General features: G+C 34.5%; 1 protein-coding gene across 17 annotated transcripts in view; it reads left to right on the forward strand.

The window, feature by feature from the left end:
• The window catches only part of WDPCP (WD repeat containing planar cell polarity effector), a 445572-nt gene extending 430266 nt beyond the window's left edge, over nt 1–15306 (forward strand). For 7 of the 17 annotated variants that reach the window (XR_013441770.1, XR_013441772.1, XM_078056482.1 and 4 more), the window contains 3 exons: nt 1138–1206; nt 4444–4472; nt 15221–15306. Coding sequence is in view for 11 of the 17 variants with exons in the window: in XM_078056482.1 (XP_077912608.1) it covers nt 1138–1206; nt 4444–4472; nt 15221–15271 (149 nt within the window). In the remaining 6 variants the exon portion in view is untranslated. Of the gene's footprint in view, nt 1–1091; nt 1207–4443; nt 4473–15220 lie in introns of those variants that run through there. The other 10 variants (XR_013441773.1, XM_078056484.1, XM_078056486.1 and 7 more) reach the window with 6 other exon arrangements.
• The last annotated feature ends 997 nt before the right edge of the window (nt 15307–16303 follow it).

Here is a 16303-nt window from a genome sequence, read left to right on the forward strand (position 1 = left end):
AATCATGACCTGAGCTGAAGGTAGACGCTTAACAACTGAGCCACCCAGGTGCCCTCACTCAGTTTTTTTATTTAAGTAGAAATAAATTTTAAAATGACATGAAAAAGGGAAAATTGATAGAAATGAATATAAGGGTTAAAAAATGTAAGTAATATTACATAGTTTGAAAAAAGCTATCTAGACTAGAGATGCACAAAGTACAGCCCACATGTCACTTGTTTTTGTAGAGCCCACAACTAGAATGGTTTTTACATTTTAAATGGTTTGGAAAAAGTCAAAAGAACTTTGGAAAAAGTCAGAATTTTGTGACACATGAAAATTATATGAAATTCAATTTCAATGTCTGCAAATAAAGTTTTATTGGAGCACAGCCATGCTCATTCTTTTCCATATTGTTTATGGCTATTTTCATGCTACAGTGACAGAACTGATTAGCGCGTTACCTGGCTGTTCGGCACACCGCCAATTGTAGTGACATGGTTATAGGTGCACAGCATTTCAAGTGCCACACATATTGCCACACCACAACTTTTAATTTTTATTACCAGTACATACCCATCTTATCAAAATAAGGAAAGAAAATTGGACTTACAATGTCACACTTTTGAGGCACAGTCGAGTGTGGTTTTTGTTATTGAATTAAAAGCAAAGCATTGTGTTTATAATGTAATGATACTATAGCTATGCTCAAAAGAATCCAATATACAGCAATATTACCAAAGGACTCATCATAGTATCCCCTGCCCACAGGCAAGCAACAGTGAGAAAAAGTAGAAAATTTACAAAGTGTCTCATCATAGGAGAATTTCTTCACTAACAAAATAAACATGAAGTTTATTCAAAATAAGTTTCTGAGTGGCTCATTTGTTAACCAAGCAAGGAAAGCCATTCACTGATGGTGAGTTAATTAAACCATGTTTGACTGTAGAAGACGAAGAAATGTGTCCAGAGAAAACAAACTTAAGACTTTTGGCCATTGGGCAAGTACATTTGCTTAAAAAGTTGAGGACACTGGGAGCAACATTAATAGTTTATTTAAAAGCAAGACAAAAAAAGGAAGATGATTTAAAGTGGTTTTCTGTTGTCAACAGATGTACACTGTTCAACTGTTCAACTTTTTCTTTTTCTTAATTTGAGGAGTCAATGCCAAGTTTGAAGTAACTGGCGAATTAGCCTCTATGAACAGTCTGTGTAAAACAACTTCAGGTAAGAATATTTTCAAAGTTGAGAAAACTCTAATTCATTTCAACCTAAAGTGGAATCTGCTAAGATGTGCATAATCAACTGATTATGATAAATATGTGGAGCGGAAAAAAGACAAATTTACGAAGCTTATAAAAAGGTGTTTAAAAGAGCACCTGGGTGGCTCAGTCGTTAAGCTGCTGCCTTGGACTCAGGTCATGATCCCAGGGTCCTGGGATTGAGCCCCGCGTCAGGCTCCCTGCTCCTCGGGGAGCCTGCCTCTCCCTCTCCCTCTGCCTGCTGCTCCCCCTGCTTGAGCTCGCTCTCTCCGTCAAATAAATAAATAAAATCTTTTTTTTTTAAAGGTGTTTAAAAAAAGTTAAGGTGTTTAAATCTATTATTTAAAATGAAATTAATTTAAAAATTTTAGATGTTTAAATATATTACTCAACCAACAGCTACTTTGCAGAAAATATGTAAATACATCATATGTTACTGAACCGAAAATGTCAAAGGTGAACTTCATTCACTCCTGTGACTTTCATCACTTTCAGTTTTGTGAATTTTTGTCAAAAATAGAAGCTGAATATCCTGACTTGCCCTTCTATCCAGAAGTTCAAAAACTTAGCAGTGGTAAAAGCAGTGGCTTTTTTTTTTAGCTCCATGCTGAGACTGAAATTTTTCTGAATGAGAACCACCACTGACCACTATTATCAAATTGAATGGCTTTTTGAAATCATCTTTTGTTTCAAATTTGATCATGTTTCTTGATGAACTGAACCTAAAATTACAAGGCAAAACAGTAACTATATGTGAAATTTTTACTGAAGTAAAGCTATTAATGTTGTTTGAATTATAAAGTAATGTCAAGTTGGGTTGTCAAGAATTAAAAAAAGAAATGAGATCTGTATTCCCACATAAATCTGAAGTAGATCTGTTTTCTGATCTTAAACTAAGTTCTAGTAAGGGTAACAAAGTCCCAATTTTAGCACTTTGAGTCCCAAATCCTGGGAAACCACTCAGTCCCAGAATATCAGAACAACTGGCCCCCCTAATTCCAGCAGCATTTTTCAGACCTAAATACAAATGCCAAGTAAATGTCCCTATTTCAAAATCCATCAACTGTGCAATTGAGGAGCTTCCCAGAACCAGCAATGATTAATCTGCAATGTAATAACATGCTAAAAGGCCAACATCAAGAGAAGAATCTAACAGAATTCTATAAAATATGATGCTGCTCATAGACTGGTATCAGTATTTGGTAGTACCTACCCGTTTGAAAGGGCATTTTCAAAGGTGAAATATACAAAATATATACCAAGATCAGCATTAACAGAACATTTGCAGTTGAGTTTGATAAGAGAAAACACTAACTTTGAACCCCAATTAAATGCTATCCCCACATTCCCATTAGATATGTATCACACAAAATACTCAATTATAATTTAAATTTTATCAATAAAAACTTAATAGAACTTTTCTCTCTTGATATATAAGTACTTACATAATATCCTCAGTTTTGCCACCTGGCCTGCAAAGCCTAAAATATTTACTGTCTGGCCCTTTCTTTACCTAATGGGGCCCCTCATCGTGACTAAGACAAATATAGTTAAGAGATGGGGACTGTTACAGTTGACAAGAAACTAAATGAAGCAGTAACCACTGGCTTTTATGAGAAAAATAAACAGCAGTGGTATATATTTAAAAGACTGTAACATACCAGAGTCAGAAGCAATCACTTCATTACACCAATCCCCTTAGATGTCCTTCTAGAATCTAGATCTTAGATCTTAACCCTTCTGTCATGAAAGTTAATTTCCTTTACATGAAAAAATTGGCATGGATTCAAGGAAGATTGATAATGACTAACATGGTGAAACTCAGTGTCTATTTTTAATAGTTTTGAAAAGTTGTTTAGCTTGAAAAATGTCAAGATTACAGACATAACAATTTCTATTTAACACTACACGAAGTACCCTGGGCTGTTTTTAAAGTCTAAGGAAGATTAAAAAACATAAATTCAAGCAGGGTAGGGTTTGTTTTTTGTGTTTAGTTTTGTTTAGTCATAAGAATAATTTATTGACTACTGGGAAGAGAGAATGTTGAACAAGTTTCTAAGAGAGACTTAACTTTTACATTCCTAGAGATCTTCAAGAGAATAACCATCTTACTGTAGGATTTATACTTTTATCTACCTAAAGGCAAGGGCCATCTACTATCTTAAAAATTCAGATGTCCTATGAAAGCATTACAATCCAGATTTCACAGCATGATTCCATATCATATTAGAAGTGTTATGCAATTTTTGAATTATATAGCTAAACAAAACATCCCAGTCTATACAAAAATATCCCAAAATAGCAAGTAATTTTGAGTTAATGACAGACAAGTAACATGTATTTTTATAGAAGCACAATCGTCATCAAGGCATTTCTTGGTGCTAAGACTACAGGGAGGAATATGGTAAGATGCTGCTGATAAGCTTTAGAAAACAATCTACTTGGGAAGGTAGACTAAATAAATAAAGGAAGTAAATAGTAAGTTAACATAAGCATAGTGCCAAATGAGTGGTATATGCATGCAAGCACTAAGTGCTATAAGAGAAACACGTAACTGGTACTTAGGAATACCCACCAGTTATACACAATTACTTATTTCAAGGATGAGAATATGTAAATTAATGTCTACCTAATATCTATCAATAATGAGAAATTAGACTGTAGCACTATCACATAGCTTTTCTCTCAGCCTAATGGCATATAAATTTAAGCAAAGATGTCTCTTTTAAAAGCATCATTTGATATACTAAACCAGGGCTAGCAGATAATTTGTTGCTATGAGAGCAAATAACCCACAATCAAATACAGTATTCTTTCCCATTGAGAAAGGAAAAAAAAAAAAAAAAAGGCCTTATAAAAGTTCTCAGCACAATTCTGTAGGTAACCACCACTTATCAACTAGAATTGGCACTTAGATGAAACTTACTTGCCATGCAAGTTTTAAGGTATCATTTTAAGAACAGAAGGAGCAATGTAGGCATAGTCTAAACATTTGGCTTCAGCGAAGATATCAGCCCTAAAGGTTATGTATGAGAATCACTGGTACTTTCATACTTTTTGAGTTTTGGCTATTGCTGTCTCTTCAGTTTTCAGTATTTCAACTTGTTTAAATTAGGATTATTTTAAGTATTTCTCTTTCTACTAAGGCTATATTAAAAGGTTCTGTTAAGATAATTAATGTTGTGATATTTTATTTTTAAAGGAGAAATGAGAGAAGACTGCATAGAACAGGTAAAACACTTCCTCTTAATGTTTATTATTACACAATTAAACTCCAAGAGAAAAGCATAGTATATGTGATTATTGTGAACTCAGAAAAAGATGCCTACTGGTATACATTACCTGGAAAACATTTTTCTAAATAACTATTCAGCTTTTCAGTATTCCAGAGTTATAATATTAAAGTAGTTATTTTTGAAAAATAAAATTGTACATAATGGAATATGTACAAATGAAATTATATATGTGGAATTTGCTTCATAATAATCCAGTGGGGAGAAAGAAGGAGGGATATACATGAATTTAAGTTACCATGAGTTGATAATTGATGAAGATGGGTGATGGGTAAAATAGCCGTTTACATAAACCATTTTCTCTACTCTGCTATGTTTGAAACTATCCAAAATTAAAAGTTTATTTTTTATTTAAATTTTACTTAGTTAACATACAGTGCAATATTGGTTTCTGGAGTAGAATTCAGTGATTAATCACTTATATACAACACCCAGTGCTCACCACAACAATTGTCCTCTTTAATACCCATCACCCATCTGGCCCATTCCTCCCCCCTTTTATCAACCCTCAGTTTGTTCTCTATCGTTAAGAGTTTCTTATGGCTTGTTTCCCTCTCTCCTTTTTTTCTTTTCCCCCCCTTCCCTTATGTTTGTTTTCTGCCTTAAATTTCACATGAATGAGATCATATGGTATTTGTCTTTGTCTGACTTATTTTAGCATAATACACTTTAGCTCCATCCACATAGTTGCAAATGCCAAGATTTCACCAAAATTAAAAGTTTAAAGATAAAAGGTTTATAAAAGTGACAAGGCCATCCAATTCATTTTTACTATTTTTATGTATAATTTTTATAAGTAATGCATGTGGGGACCCTCTCCATATTCTGCCATTAACATATCTAAGTTCATTTTGAGGAAGTATCCATGCCCTATTATACCAATTTCAAAAAGGTTATGTGTCAGAGAAGATCTCATAATTTTATTAAAAATTCACAGTGGATTACTGATTCATTATGAAACTCTTCTTGGCTCACAGCCTTACAATAGGGATTGGACTGGATTGGGGCCATGGGCCCATAGGCCATAGTTTTCTGATCCCTGGTTTAAAGTAATGAGTTGGTGGCCCAGCAACCTCCATACACCCAATAAAAGAGAGAAAGAGGGAAATTAAAATCTAAGAATTCATGGATTTTTAGGTGCTTGATGTGTCTCAATCCCCTGTAGTCATTACCAGTTTTGATGTGCCAATTGTCTCCATGTTGGCTCCTTTGTCCTTTGATATGGACCAATTCGTCTTTGGCAGCTGCTTTACTTTTATGATACAAGATGTCCCAGACTCATATATTCCCTGCTTTAAATGTGGAACCTACTATTTCTCCATTTCTATTATTTTCTCTAGAGTTTTTAACTTTTAGACTTTTTCAGTGAATACAAATAAAACTTTTTTCTTTTAATAAATATGTAACTGATATTTCCAATTTAAAATTAAAAGTTTTATTTCATTTCCTTGTGTTTTGTCTTGTAGCTCTTTATATCTTAATATCTTAAAGATATTAAAATTTTTTTTACTTTTAACTAAACATCACTTAACTGAAACTACTTCCACTTAGTCACCAATGACCTCCAAATTGCCAAACCAATTATTACTATTTAACTCATCAGAACTTTCTATACTAACACTACTGACTATGCTCTTCATCTTGAAACATTCAGTTTCAAGTACACCACACTCAATTAGTTCTTCTACCTTGCTACTTCGTTTCTATCTCCTTCTCTGGCTTTTTACTTGCCTTTAGCCTTTTCTTCTTTTTTTTTTTTTTAGTTTTTTTTTTTAATTTTATTTTATTATGTCATGTTTATCACCATACACTACATCATTAGTTTTTGATGTAGTGTTCCATGATTCATTGTTTGCATATAACACCCAGTGCTCCATTCAGTATGTGCCCTCTTTAATACCCATCACCAGGCTAACCCATCCCCCTGCCCCCCTCCCCTCTAGAACCCTCAGTTTGTTTCTCAGAGTCCATAGTCTCTCATGGTTCATCTCCCCCTCTGATTTCCACCCCCTTCATTTTTCTTCTTTAACAATTCTATACTATTATCCCTTGACGTTTTTATCAACTCTCAGGAATCAGTAGCAGAGAGCCATAATTGCTGTATCCAGCCCAGACTCCATCCCAAGTTTCAGACTGATATATCCTGTTCCTGCAGAGCCATTGCCAGACTGTTAGTTGTCCCTTCTGTGAAGTTCCATAGCATCCTGTGCTTCTCCTACCACCATAAATGTCACTTTTTATTATACCTTCTCATTTAATTCTCTCTCCCACTATACGATAAGGTTCTTAAAGGCAATATTTGTGTCCCTTTTGCCCACCATCTTATTAGCAGCAGGTATGGAATTCTGTAGTAGTATTTGTCAAATACCAGTAAATACAAATGAATGAATAAATATCGCTTTGAGTAGATAATATCTGTTAAAAGAAAAATTTCTACAGACAATTTACTGACCTAGTAAGCTTTTATTTAAATGATTCATGAATCAGGCAGCATCCAATCTGGTAGACAGAAAGGAAGTCCAGGGGCGCCTGGGTGGCTCAGTTGGTCAAGCATCTGCCTTCAGCTCAGGTCCTGATCTCAGGGTCCTGGAATTGAGTCCCATATTGGGCTCCCTGCTTCTCCCTCTGCCTCTCTCTCTCTGTCTCTCTGAATAAATAAATAAAATCTTAAAAAAAAAAAGAAAGGAAGTCCAAAAAACTGTACAAGGCAAGAGATTCTTTTAAATTAATTTATTTCAGAGAGAGAGAGAGTGAGCATGAGTAGGGGGAGGGGCAGAGGGAGAGAATCTTCAAACAGACTCTCCTATGAGTGCTGAGCCTGACTCAGGGCTCAATCCCAGGACCCATGAGATCACAACCTGAGCTGAAACCCAGTCCAACATTCAACTGACTGAGCCACCTAGGTGCCCCAAGGCAAGAGATATTTACAGCGTAAAGAGAACAGGAACAAGGAAGTTATTCTGGGCATTTGCTAATTGGTTAAAGCAGGGTTACTTTCCTTATATTAAGCAAAGGGAAATTTTGGGGCAGGGTTAGGTAACTTGTGTAAGTAGGCAAGCACTAACTAGTTGACCTAGGCCTTCCTTTTCTGGGAAGGCCACGCATAAAACTTAGTTAGGTTCTGCTTTGTTGATGTGGGGTTTAGCATGAATGATTTCATCTATGGTTATTTTAACATTATCTGAAACCCAAACTCACTGTTTTACCCTCCAGACCCAAACCTGCTCCTTCTCTTATATGGTATTTGTCACTCTTGATTCCCTATAACCTACTCACAACTAATAAAATGAATCTATTCTATTAATTATTGCTCTATTGATTATTGCTCCTACATATTTCTAGAATCTAGCCCTGCTATAATTCAGGTTTTAATCATCTGCATTTGGAATACTACTTCCTAATTAATATCCTCATCTTTAGTCTATCCCCATCACTGCCACCACTACCTCAAATCTCACCTCCACAAAGCTGTGAGAGTGATCTACCTATCATTCCCCTGCCTAAAATGCCATAGGATAAAGTCTAAGCTTTTTATTATGGTATATAAAACTCTCCATTACCTAATAATGCCTTTCTCTCCAATTTCATCTCCTGCTACTCACCACCTAAGAGTGTCTGAGTCATTTCACTATCATATAATCCTAATGCCAGTTATAGCACTTTGGCGTACTGTAGGTGTCAATAATTGTTGACTGTACCAAACTAGACCTATGTAGACTTAAGTACCTTATCATTAACACTATTTTTTCCAACTTTTTATTATGCAAAATTTCAAATATACAAAAAAGTTGTAAGAATTGTACAGTAAACATCCACATAACCATTACCTAGATTTTACAATTGTTTTACAGTAATTGCTTTATCATGTATCTATCAACAAATCCTTCTATCAATCCATTTTATATTCTGGTAAATTTAAAGTAGCAGACATCCATACACTTCACCCCTTTAAACCACTTTAGCATGCATAGCATTAACTACAGTTTAACATTTGTTTACAATATTCCCCTCCCTCCCAAATTTACGTACAATGAAACACACAGATCTTAAGTGTTCCATTATATTAGTGTGTCTGTGTCTTATACATAACAATATGGGGTGCCTGGGTGACTCGGTAGGTTAAACAGCCAACTCTTGATTTTGGCTCAAGTCATCTCAGGGTGGTGAGATCAAGCCCCGCATCAGGCTCTGTGTTCAGCAGGGAGTCTGCTTGAGTTTCTCTCCCTCTCCTTTTGCCCCTCCCCCTGCTTGTGTGCTCTAAAATAAATAAATCTTTTTAAAAAAAATAACATATATTGCACCCATATTATTATAAATTATTTATCTATCTATCTCCATCAATCCCCAGAGAACTTTTACCCAAACACTTTTATTAAAGTTCATATTCTGCTCAGGCCTAAAGCTATTTTCTGGTTAAAGTAAGGAGTGGCACTATATTTAATCCTTGCTTATTTTAACCATAACTTAGCTTTAGGCCTCATCAGAATATGGACTTCAATTCTAAGAAAATTCTAAGAAAAATCTGCTGGGTCATATAGAGAGAGATCCAGGGTGTAAAGTTTTCTGATGCTTTGAATTAGCTGGCTGTCAAAACCTTTACTACTACAGTAGCTACATTTTTCTCAAATAGTATATATTAGTGCCTATTTATAACTTCTCAAGAAAAAGTTTGTCTTCAGATTTCCCTGTTCACGTTCTCTTTTGTGAAAAACCTGAAAAAGGAATTATGTTCCACGTCTTAACTTGAAGTAACTACCATCTGAAGAACAATTATATTAGTCTTTCTGAAAACAAAAAAATGCTGACAATTTTTACCCTGCAAGAAGGCAGTTCCACAACTGCTTAACTCCTACTCATTTTTAAAGATTAAGACCATCTTCACAGTTATCTTACTAACCTCAGATGCCCTGCAATTTAGTAGACTGTTCTTTGATATAGTACACTTTAAGATTCTTACCCACTTTCTCCAGAACCATTTTAAAAAACACCTTAGCTGAGATACAGTTAAGAGTCAACCATGGTGAAGAAAAAACAAATTAGAAAATTAATGAATGGTTAAAATGGCAAATTTTATGTAATGCATATTTCACCACAATAAAAAAAATAAAGAAATAAAACCCATAGAGATCTAGCTGGCTCCTGGAAAGACTTTGGGAAGGATTTGTACTGACAAAAGCTGATCAAAAGAATTTGAGTTCTCCATTAAACTTTAATAGACAAAGTTGTAAGAGGTTAACTTGGGCTTGCATGTTGGAATACATTTCTAGGATGGAGCATACCTCTTGTTCCCTACCACTGACTTCAGTCATAGACAAATAGGTAATAAACCATATAGTCATGTACCTATATTGTCTGGCCTGTACTACTCATTGGCATACTGTCTGGAAAAAATCTTAGACTTGGAAATGCCAGAAACTCATTCTTTAAATGTGGAATTATGACAGATATACCAATCTGCTGTTTATATTGCTCTTTTGGCCCTTCTATCATCCAGGAAGGTTGATTCCAGCCAGAAGAGAGCAGTACAAACAGTACAGAGAGTGTATTTGTGTGTGTCTCTATAATGTCAATATGTAAATATTGGGGATATACACACACACACTTATATATACATTTATATGTAATATAAACATATATACATACATACATATATTCATATACTTACACATGTATATTTATATGTAATATATACATATATTTACATATAATATACATACATATGTATATATACATATATATTTACACATATATATCAATATATTTACATACTGACAATTATCCACTTTAATAAAAAGCATCTTATATAACTGAAGTTTAAGTATGCAATTTCTAAAAGTGTGATAAAAGCAATTTTGATTTTCATTGATACTATCATAAAGCTTATTAATCTACTTGATGGATAACAACATCTTCAAATATTTGTTGAGATATGATAAGTGCTAAACTATTCTCGTATCTTTCCTCCAAAGAAAAATTTTTTTAAAAATGTTTTTAAGTGTATCAACATATTACCTAAAGAGGAGAGTTAGATAAACTATTACGTAGAAAACAAAAGTGCCAACACAGCCCTAATACAGTGATCATTCTTCATAGATATAAATCTATTTATCTTAGTATTTATGACCTATCTACTTTCTGAAAGATTTGGGGCAGAGTTCACAAAATTATTTATATAATTACATAAAGCAAAATACCTAAAATACCTATAATACCATTACACAAAGCAAAAATCAATTAAAACTTGCAAAGTAAGAGATGTTGTTGAATATGTGGGCTGTTATATATAAATTAAAACAGAGTTTAACTCAGAATTTGGGGAGGCTAAGGGAAAAAAGGGAAATAGGTTTACTTTGGGAAATACCATGGTATAATAGAAAGAATGCAAAACAAACCGAGGGTCACTGGAGGGGATATGGGTGGGGGGATGGGGTAACTGGGTGATGGGCATTAAGAAGGGTACTTGATGTAATGAGCACTGAGTGTTATATGCAACTGATGAATCACTAAATTCTACCCCTGAAACAAATTCTATAGTATGTGTTAACTAAACTGAATTTTTAAGAAATTAAAAAAAAAAAAATGCAGGATTAATGGGGAAACTATCTCAGTTCCAGTTTTGTTCCACTACTTCCTCAGAGCCGCACCTCTTTATACCTATCTTCTAAACTGTAAAATGGGAATAGTTATATTTAATAACATCACAGGACTGCTATGTAGAATTAGGTAATGTGAAAGCATTTTGTAAACTCCAAAACACCATTCATTATTATTGTCTTTACTGACTTAATAGTTTAAAGTATGCACATAGTAAATTCAACTGGATGGAAATGTTCTTCCAGCACTAGGAACACACTAAAGAATGTCTGTGTTAGAAAACTAACATGTCTTCAAGTAGAGTTTTGAAAAAGAAATCCTATTCACATACATATTTTCATTATAAGCCTTGTATAAAAGCTGGAATTATACTGAACCACAATTCAGTGAAGGCAGTTCTGTGGAAAGGTGAGAGGACAAGCTCCAAGTACATTCCTTTCTGATGGTTTACTTAACAGAGCAAGTTGGAAAATTAGATAGTTAGCTTATCTATTAGCCTGTCTCTCATAAGTATCAGAAGCCTCAAGCCAACCTTTGGTAACTGCTAGATTGTAGTCAATTTAAGATTTCATTTTCTAGAAAAAGCATCAAGCACCACAACTCTGGAATACTGATTAAAAAAAAAATCCCTGTATGATCCAAATATGCAAGAAGCAGAGTTAACAGTCAATAGTGAAACTTGAGTAACTGGACAACTTGACTGCACAAGAAAGCATCTTGTGGGGGCACCTGGGTGACTCAGTCGGTTAAGCCTCTGACTGGGTTTCAGCTCAGGTCATGATCTCATGGGTAGTGGGATCAAGCCCTGCATGGAGGCAGGGGGTGGTCCATGCTCAGTAGGGAGTCTGCTTGAAGACTGTCTCCCTCTCCCTCCACCCCTCCCCCCCACACATGTGCACTCTCTCTCTCTAAAATAAATAAATCTTTAAAAAAAAAGAAAGAAAGAAAGAAAAGAAAGCATCTCCTGTCACACAGGGGTGGGCTACTGGCATGCCTATAAACAAGAGCTTTAAATGACAAGTATAGGCAATCATAGGAGTAAATCATAAAGTAGCCTGTAAAACACATGTTCCCTGTTACTACATAAAGAAGCTGTAGTGGAAAAAAGCACTTCACAGAGATATAACAAAATTCTAATCCCAGTTCTGCCGCTATATGAGTAACTTTGGATAAAACACTTAACCTGTATGAGCCTTGGTTTCCTCATCTGTAAAATGAAAGGACTGCAGATTAGGAAACTTTCTTCTATCTCTAAAATAGTATACTTCTAGGATTTAATTACTGTTGAACCAAATCAGAAATGTTGAATGAGACCATGAGGGGAAACCTAATATAAAATAATGAGATGATCGCTTAGTATTAAAAAAAAAAAAAAAAAAGATCTGTATTAAGTGAGGAACAGGTCAAAATCCAGTTTGTGGCAAAGCAAAGCTTAACTTGTCTACAGAACAAGTTGTCTACAGAATTTGTCTTATGGAAGTCTATGTACATTTAAAAGAGAGTGACCTGCTATCACCCAACATTAGGTAACAGCAAGAGGGTGTGGCTTAGAAAAATGTGCATAACTATATGTTGAAATCAAATGAGGGTCTGGGGAAAACCCTTTTGCTGTAGTAAATTATTACAGGAATTAACATGTAACCATTCAGTCAAGGGTGAGCACAATTTCAGCACATAATAAGATGAAGATCATCCTCCACTGAAACCATACTTCCTATTACCAAACAAAATCACCTCCTCCCAAGCCAGGAAAGAAACAAAGCAAAACTAACAATTCTACAGTGTTTACCCAGAGGCCTAAAATTTCATAAGCTTTGCTCCAGTAATTCTATTTCTGCAACTCCACACCAAGGAAATAATCCTGAACACAGAAAAAAAAACCCATGCCTAATAAGGTCTATCACAAAAAAACAAAAACAAAAAAACAAAAAACGGAATGTCTATCACTGAGTTATTTAAAAAAAAAAAAAAAAGAGGAAATTAGGAATATAAATTTAACCAAAAAAATAAGGAATGGTTAAATAAAGCTATAGTATTTAATGCAATAAAATTTAGCCATTAAAAACAGACTGTGGGAGCACTGAAAAAAGTGTTCAAAGTGAGGCAAAACCCTCTAAAATATATAGAATTGTATATATAATATGATTTAAACTATATTTTAAAAAATAAAACATGTGGGGGGAAAAAAGATTGAAGCAGACACATGGTAAACCACAATTTTATATGACTGGTGAGAATATGGGTAAATTTTTATACTTTCCTGTGTTCCAAATTCTATTTAATGAATATACTTTATTTTAAATAATAAATGAGTATACAAAACAATTATCTCATTAATCATCAAAATATTCTTCTAGGTTAAATAAGGTACAAGTCAATGTTATTTAGCATGGAACACATTATCATGGAAATCCTGGAAATGCCCTGAAGTCAGTCTTTTAAAAATAGGCTGAATTTTTAAGGAAACTCTTCAAAGTTGTTTTTTTTTTTAAGTCCTGGGAGATTTTTGAGAAGTTAATTCTGAGATTCCTACTTTTTTATTTTTTTAAGATTTTATTTATTTTTGACAGAGAGAGAGAGCACAAGCAGGGGAAGCAGCAGGCAGAGGGAGAGGGAGAAGCAGGCTTCCCGCTGAGCAGGGAGCCCAATGTGGGGCTCGATCCCAGGACGCTGGGATCATGATCTGAGCTGAAGGCAGACGCTTAACAGTCTGAGCCACCCAGGCACCCCAAGATTCTTACTTTTTAAAATGTAATTCTTAACATAAGACACTATGTATACATCAAGAATATGGCTGAACCAGATACTTCGAGTATGCAAAATCTGGCCTTCCAGCAACAATTATAACCAGATATTAGAAAAATAAAATAATTTACCTAGGATCTCTGCCAGTTAGTTAACAAGACCGAAAGCTAAATCCAGGTTTCTTGATGACCATTCTACTGATGTACAGGATAGATTTTTGATGTAGTGGTTTATAAGCCAAGAATTGGAACTTACGTTTTTTAAAATGCTGGTGTTTTCAATGTTTTTTGTTTTAAAATTCAAAGCTACCTAAAACCCCTGAACTTGCCAGCACACACACACATGCCTCAGGCAATATTAAATTACTCATTCTTCTTGTTACCTGTTTTTCCAGGTTGGGTTTTTTTTTTTTAATTTTGTGTACATCAGGATCCACAGACACATGCATACATACATGTTTCCCTTACTTGCCAACCCCATACCTATTTTCTTCTAGAAATAAATTTCTGAAAGGCTTCTCTTACTAAAAAGAACTTTCAAATATAATTAAGGAATAACTTTAAATTTTTTACATAAGAGAAATGTCTCCAATATGACATGTTAAAGTACTAACCACCATCCCTACTCTCTTTACTTTTCCCCTTTACCTTTCAACTCTAAGTAGGTTATCTCCAAACTTTCAAAAATGTCCCCACTGTACTGTTTTCCAAATAATATCATTCACCTTTGGTGCTATGTTTAAACAGCCCCCAATTTCAGAATCCTATCACAAAATTCTTTGTTTATACTTAATGAGGTTGGGGGAAGTGGTGAAAGAAAGTTTAAAAATGGGAAATGGATGAAGTCCTTGCATCTCTTTGCACCTTCATAAAATTTTATGAAGGGCTTAGAAAACCATGATCTTTTCTATGAAACATTACCTTAAGAGCCACTATCAAATACTCAGTAAAACACCAAAATGAAGAAATACATGGTATATCGGACTTTTGAGAACAGACAGTATTGTAAAATCAAATAGGTAATAGGAAGAATCACAAATGAGGACCCACAGTTTGCAACTTTTCACTGCAGGAGCCTTCACGTGCTTCCAAATCTCAACTAATATCCTGTCCTTCCTTCTTTGCCTTTTATGCTTCATATTTTTCTTCACTGACTTTTATTAACACTGTATCAATATTTTAACAGTAAGAAAAATACACAGTTCTCTTATGTACATATATTTAGTGTATTTTATTTTGTTTCAATGTTTTCTGATATTTAAATTAAAATATTAAAGATATAAATATTAAGTAAATTATTGTTTACTTAAACATGATTTTAATTGTTTTTATTTGATTTTACTTTTAGGAAATCGGAGATGGTGGTTCTCTCAGAATGGTTCACTTTGGCTTGGTGTAAACAATAAAAAAAACTTCCTTTTTACTTAAAAAAAATTTTTTTTATTTGTCACATCTAAATTTTTCATGGCCTGGTACAGATTAGAATCTCCTTGTACAGATTAAAAAGAGGAAAAACAGTATGAATTAGTTAAGAGTTTTAAATTCAGAATATTCTCAAAATAAACTTCTATTAGTTTCAAAAACATGTACCATAATAGCAGTGATCCTAAGTAAAAGTCCTTAATTTATTTTCAATAATGTAAAATTTTCAAAGTTTCTTAAATTGTACATTATTAGGTGCTTAAAAAGTAAAATATTTAAACTTGGTTCTCCCAGGGTGCCTGGGTGGCTCAGTCGTTAAGCGCCTGCCTTCGGCTCAGGTCATGATCCCAGGGTCCTGGGATCGAGCCCCGCATCGGGCTCCCTGCTCTGCAGGAAGCCTGCTTCTCCCTCTCCCACTCCCCCTGCTTCTGTTCCCTCCCTCGCTGTGTCTCTCTCTGTCAAATAAATAAATTAAAAATCTTTAAAAAAAAAAACCCAAAAAACTTGGTTCTCCCAAGTATTTTAAACATTTCTTGTGATCTTGTTTACATTATTAATTTGCATTATGAATAAGAAATTTATTATGCAAAAATTTCCACCCAGACCCATAGTTGGGAGACAATTTTCTATGGGTCTCTTGAATTATTGCTATGAGGCAAAGAATGTCCCTTGGAGCCAGACACCATCTCTGCAGCACAGGTCAGGCATGCTTACTGCCCAGTTGAAAAGTTTTATTTTCTTATTTGGTAAAGATTTTATTGCTAAGTAATTATGCCAAACATGGGGCTCGAACTTACAACCCCAAGATCAAGAGCTGCATGCTCCACTGACCAAGCCAACCAGGTTCCCCACCCATTTAAAAAGATTTAAAGTTCCTTAAGCTCAGAGTTCCTATCCTTTACATAGCCCACTGAGTGTGCAGGTATCATCTGACCCTCTTTACATTACCCTGTGGGAATGGGCTTTGGAATCAATGCCCCCACCAAAAGTTGACACTCCAGCTACTATT

Source organism: Halichoerus grypus, chromosome 10 (assembly GCF_964656455.1).
Source record: "Halichoerus grypus chromosome 10, mHalGry1.hap1.1, whole genome shotgun sequence".
Lineage (NCBI taxonomy): Eukaryota > Metazoa > Chordata > Mammalia > Carnivora > Phocidae > Halichoerus > Halichoerus grypus.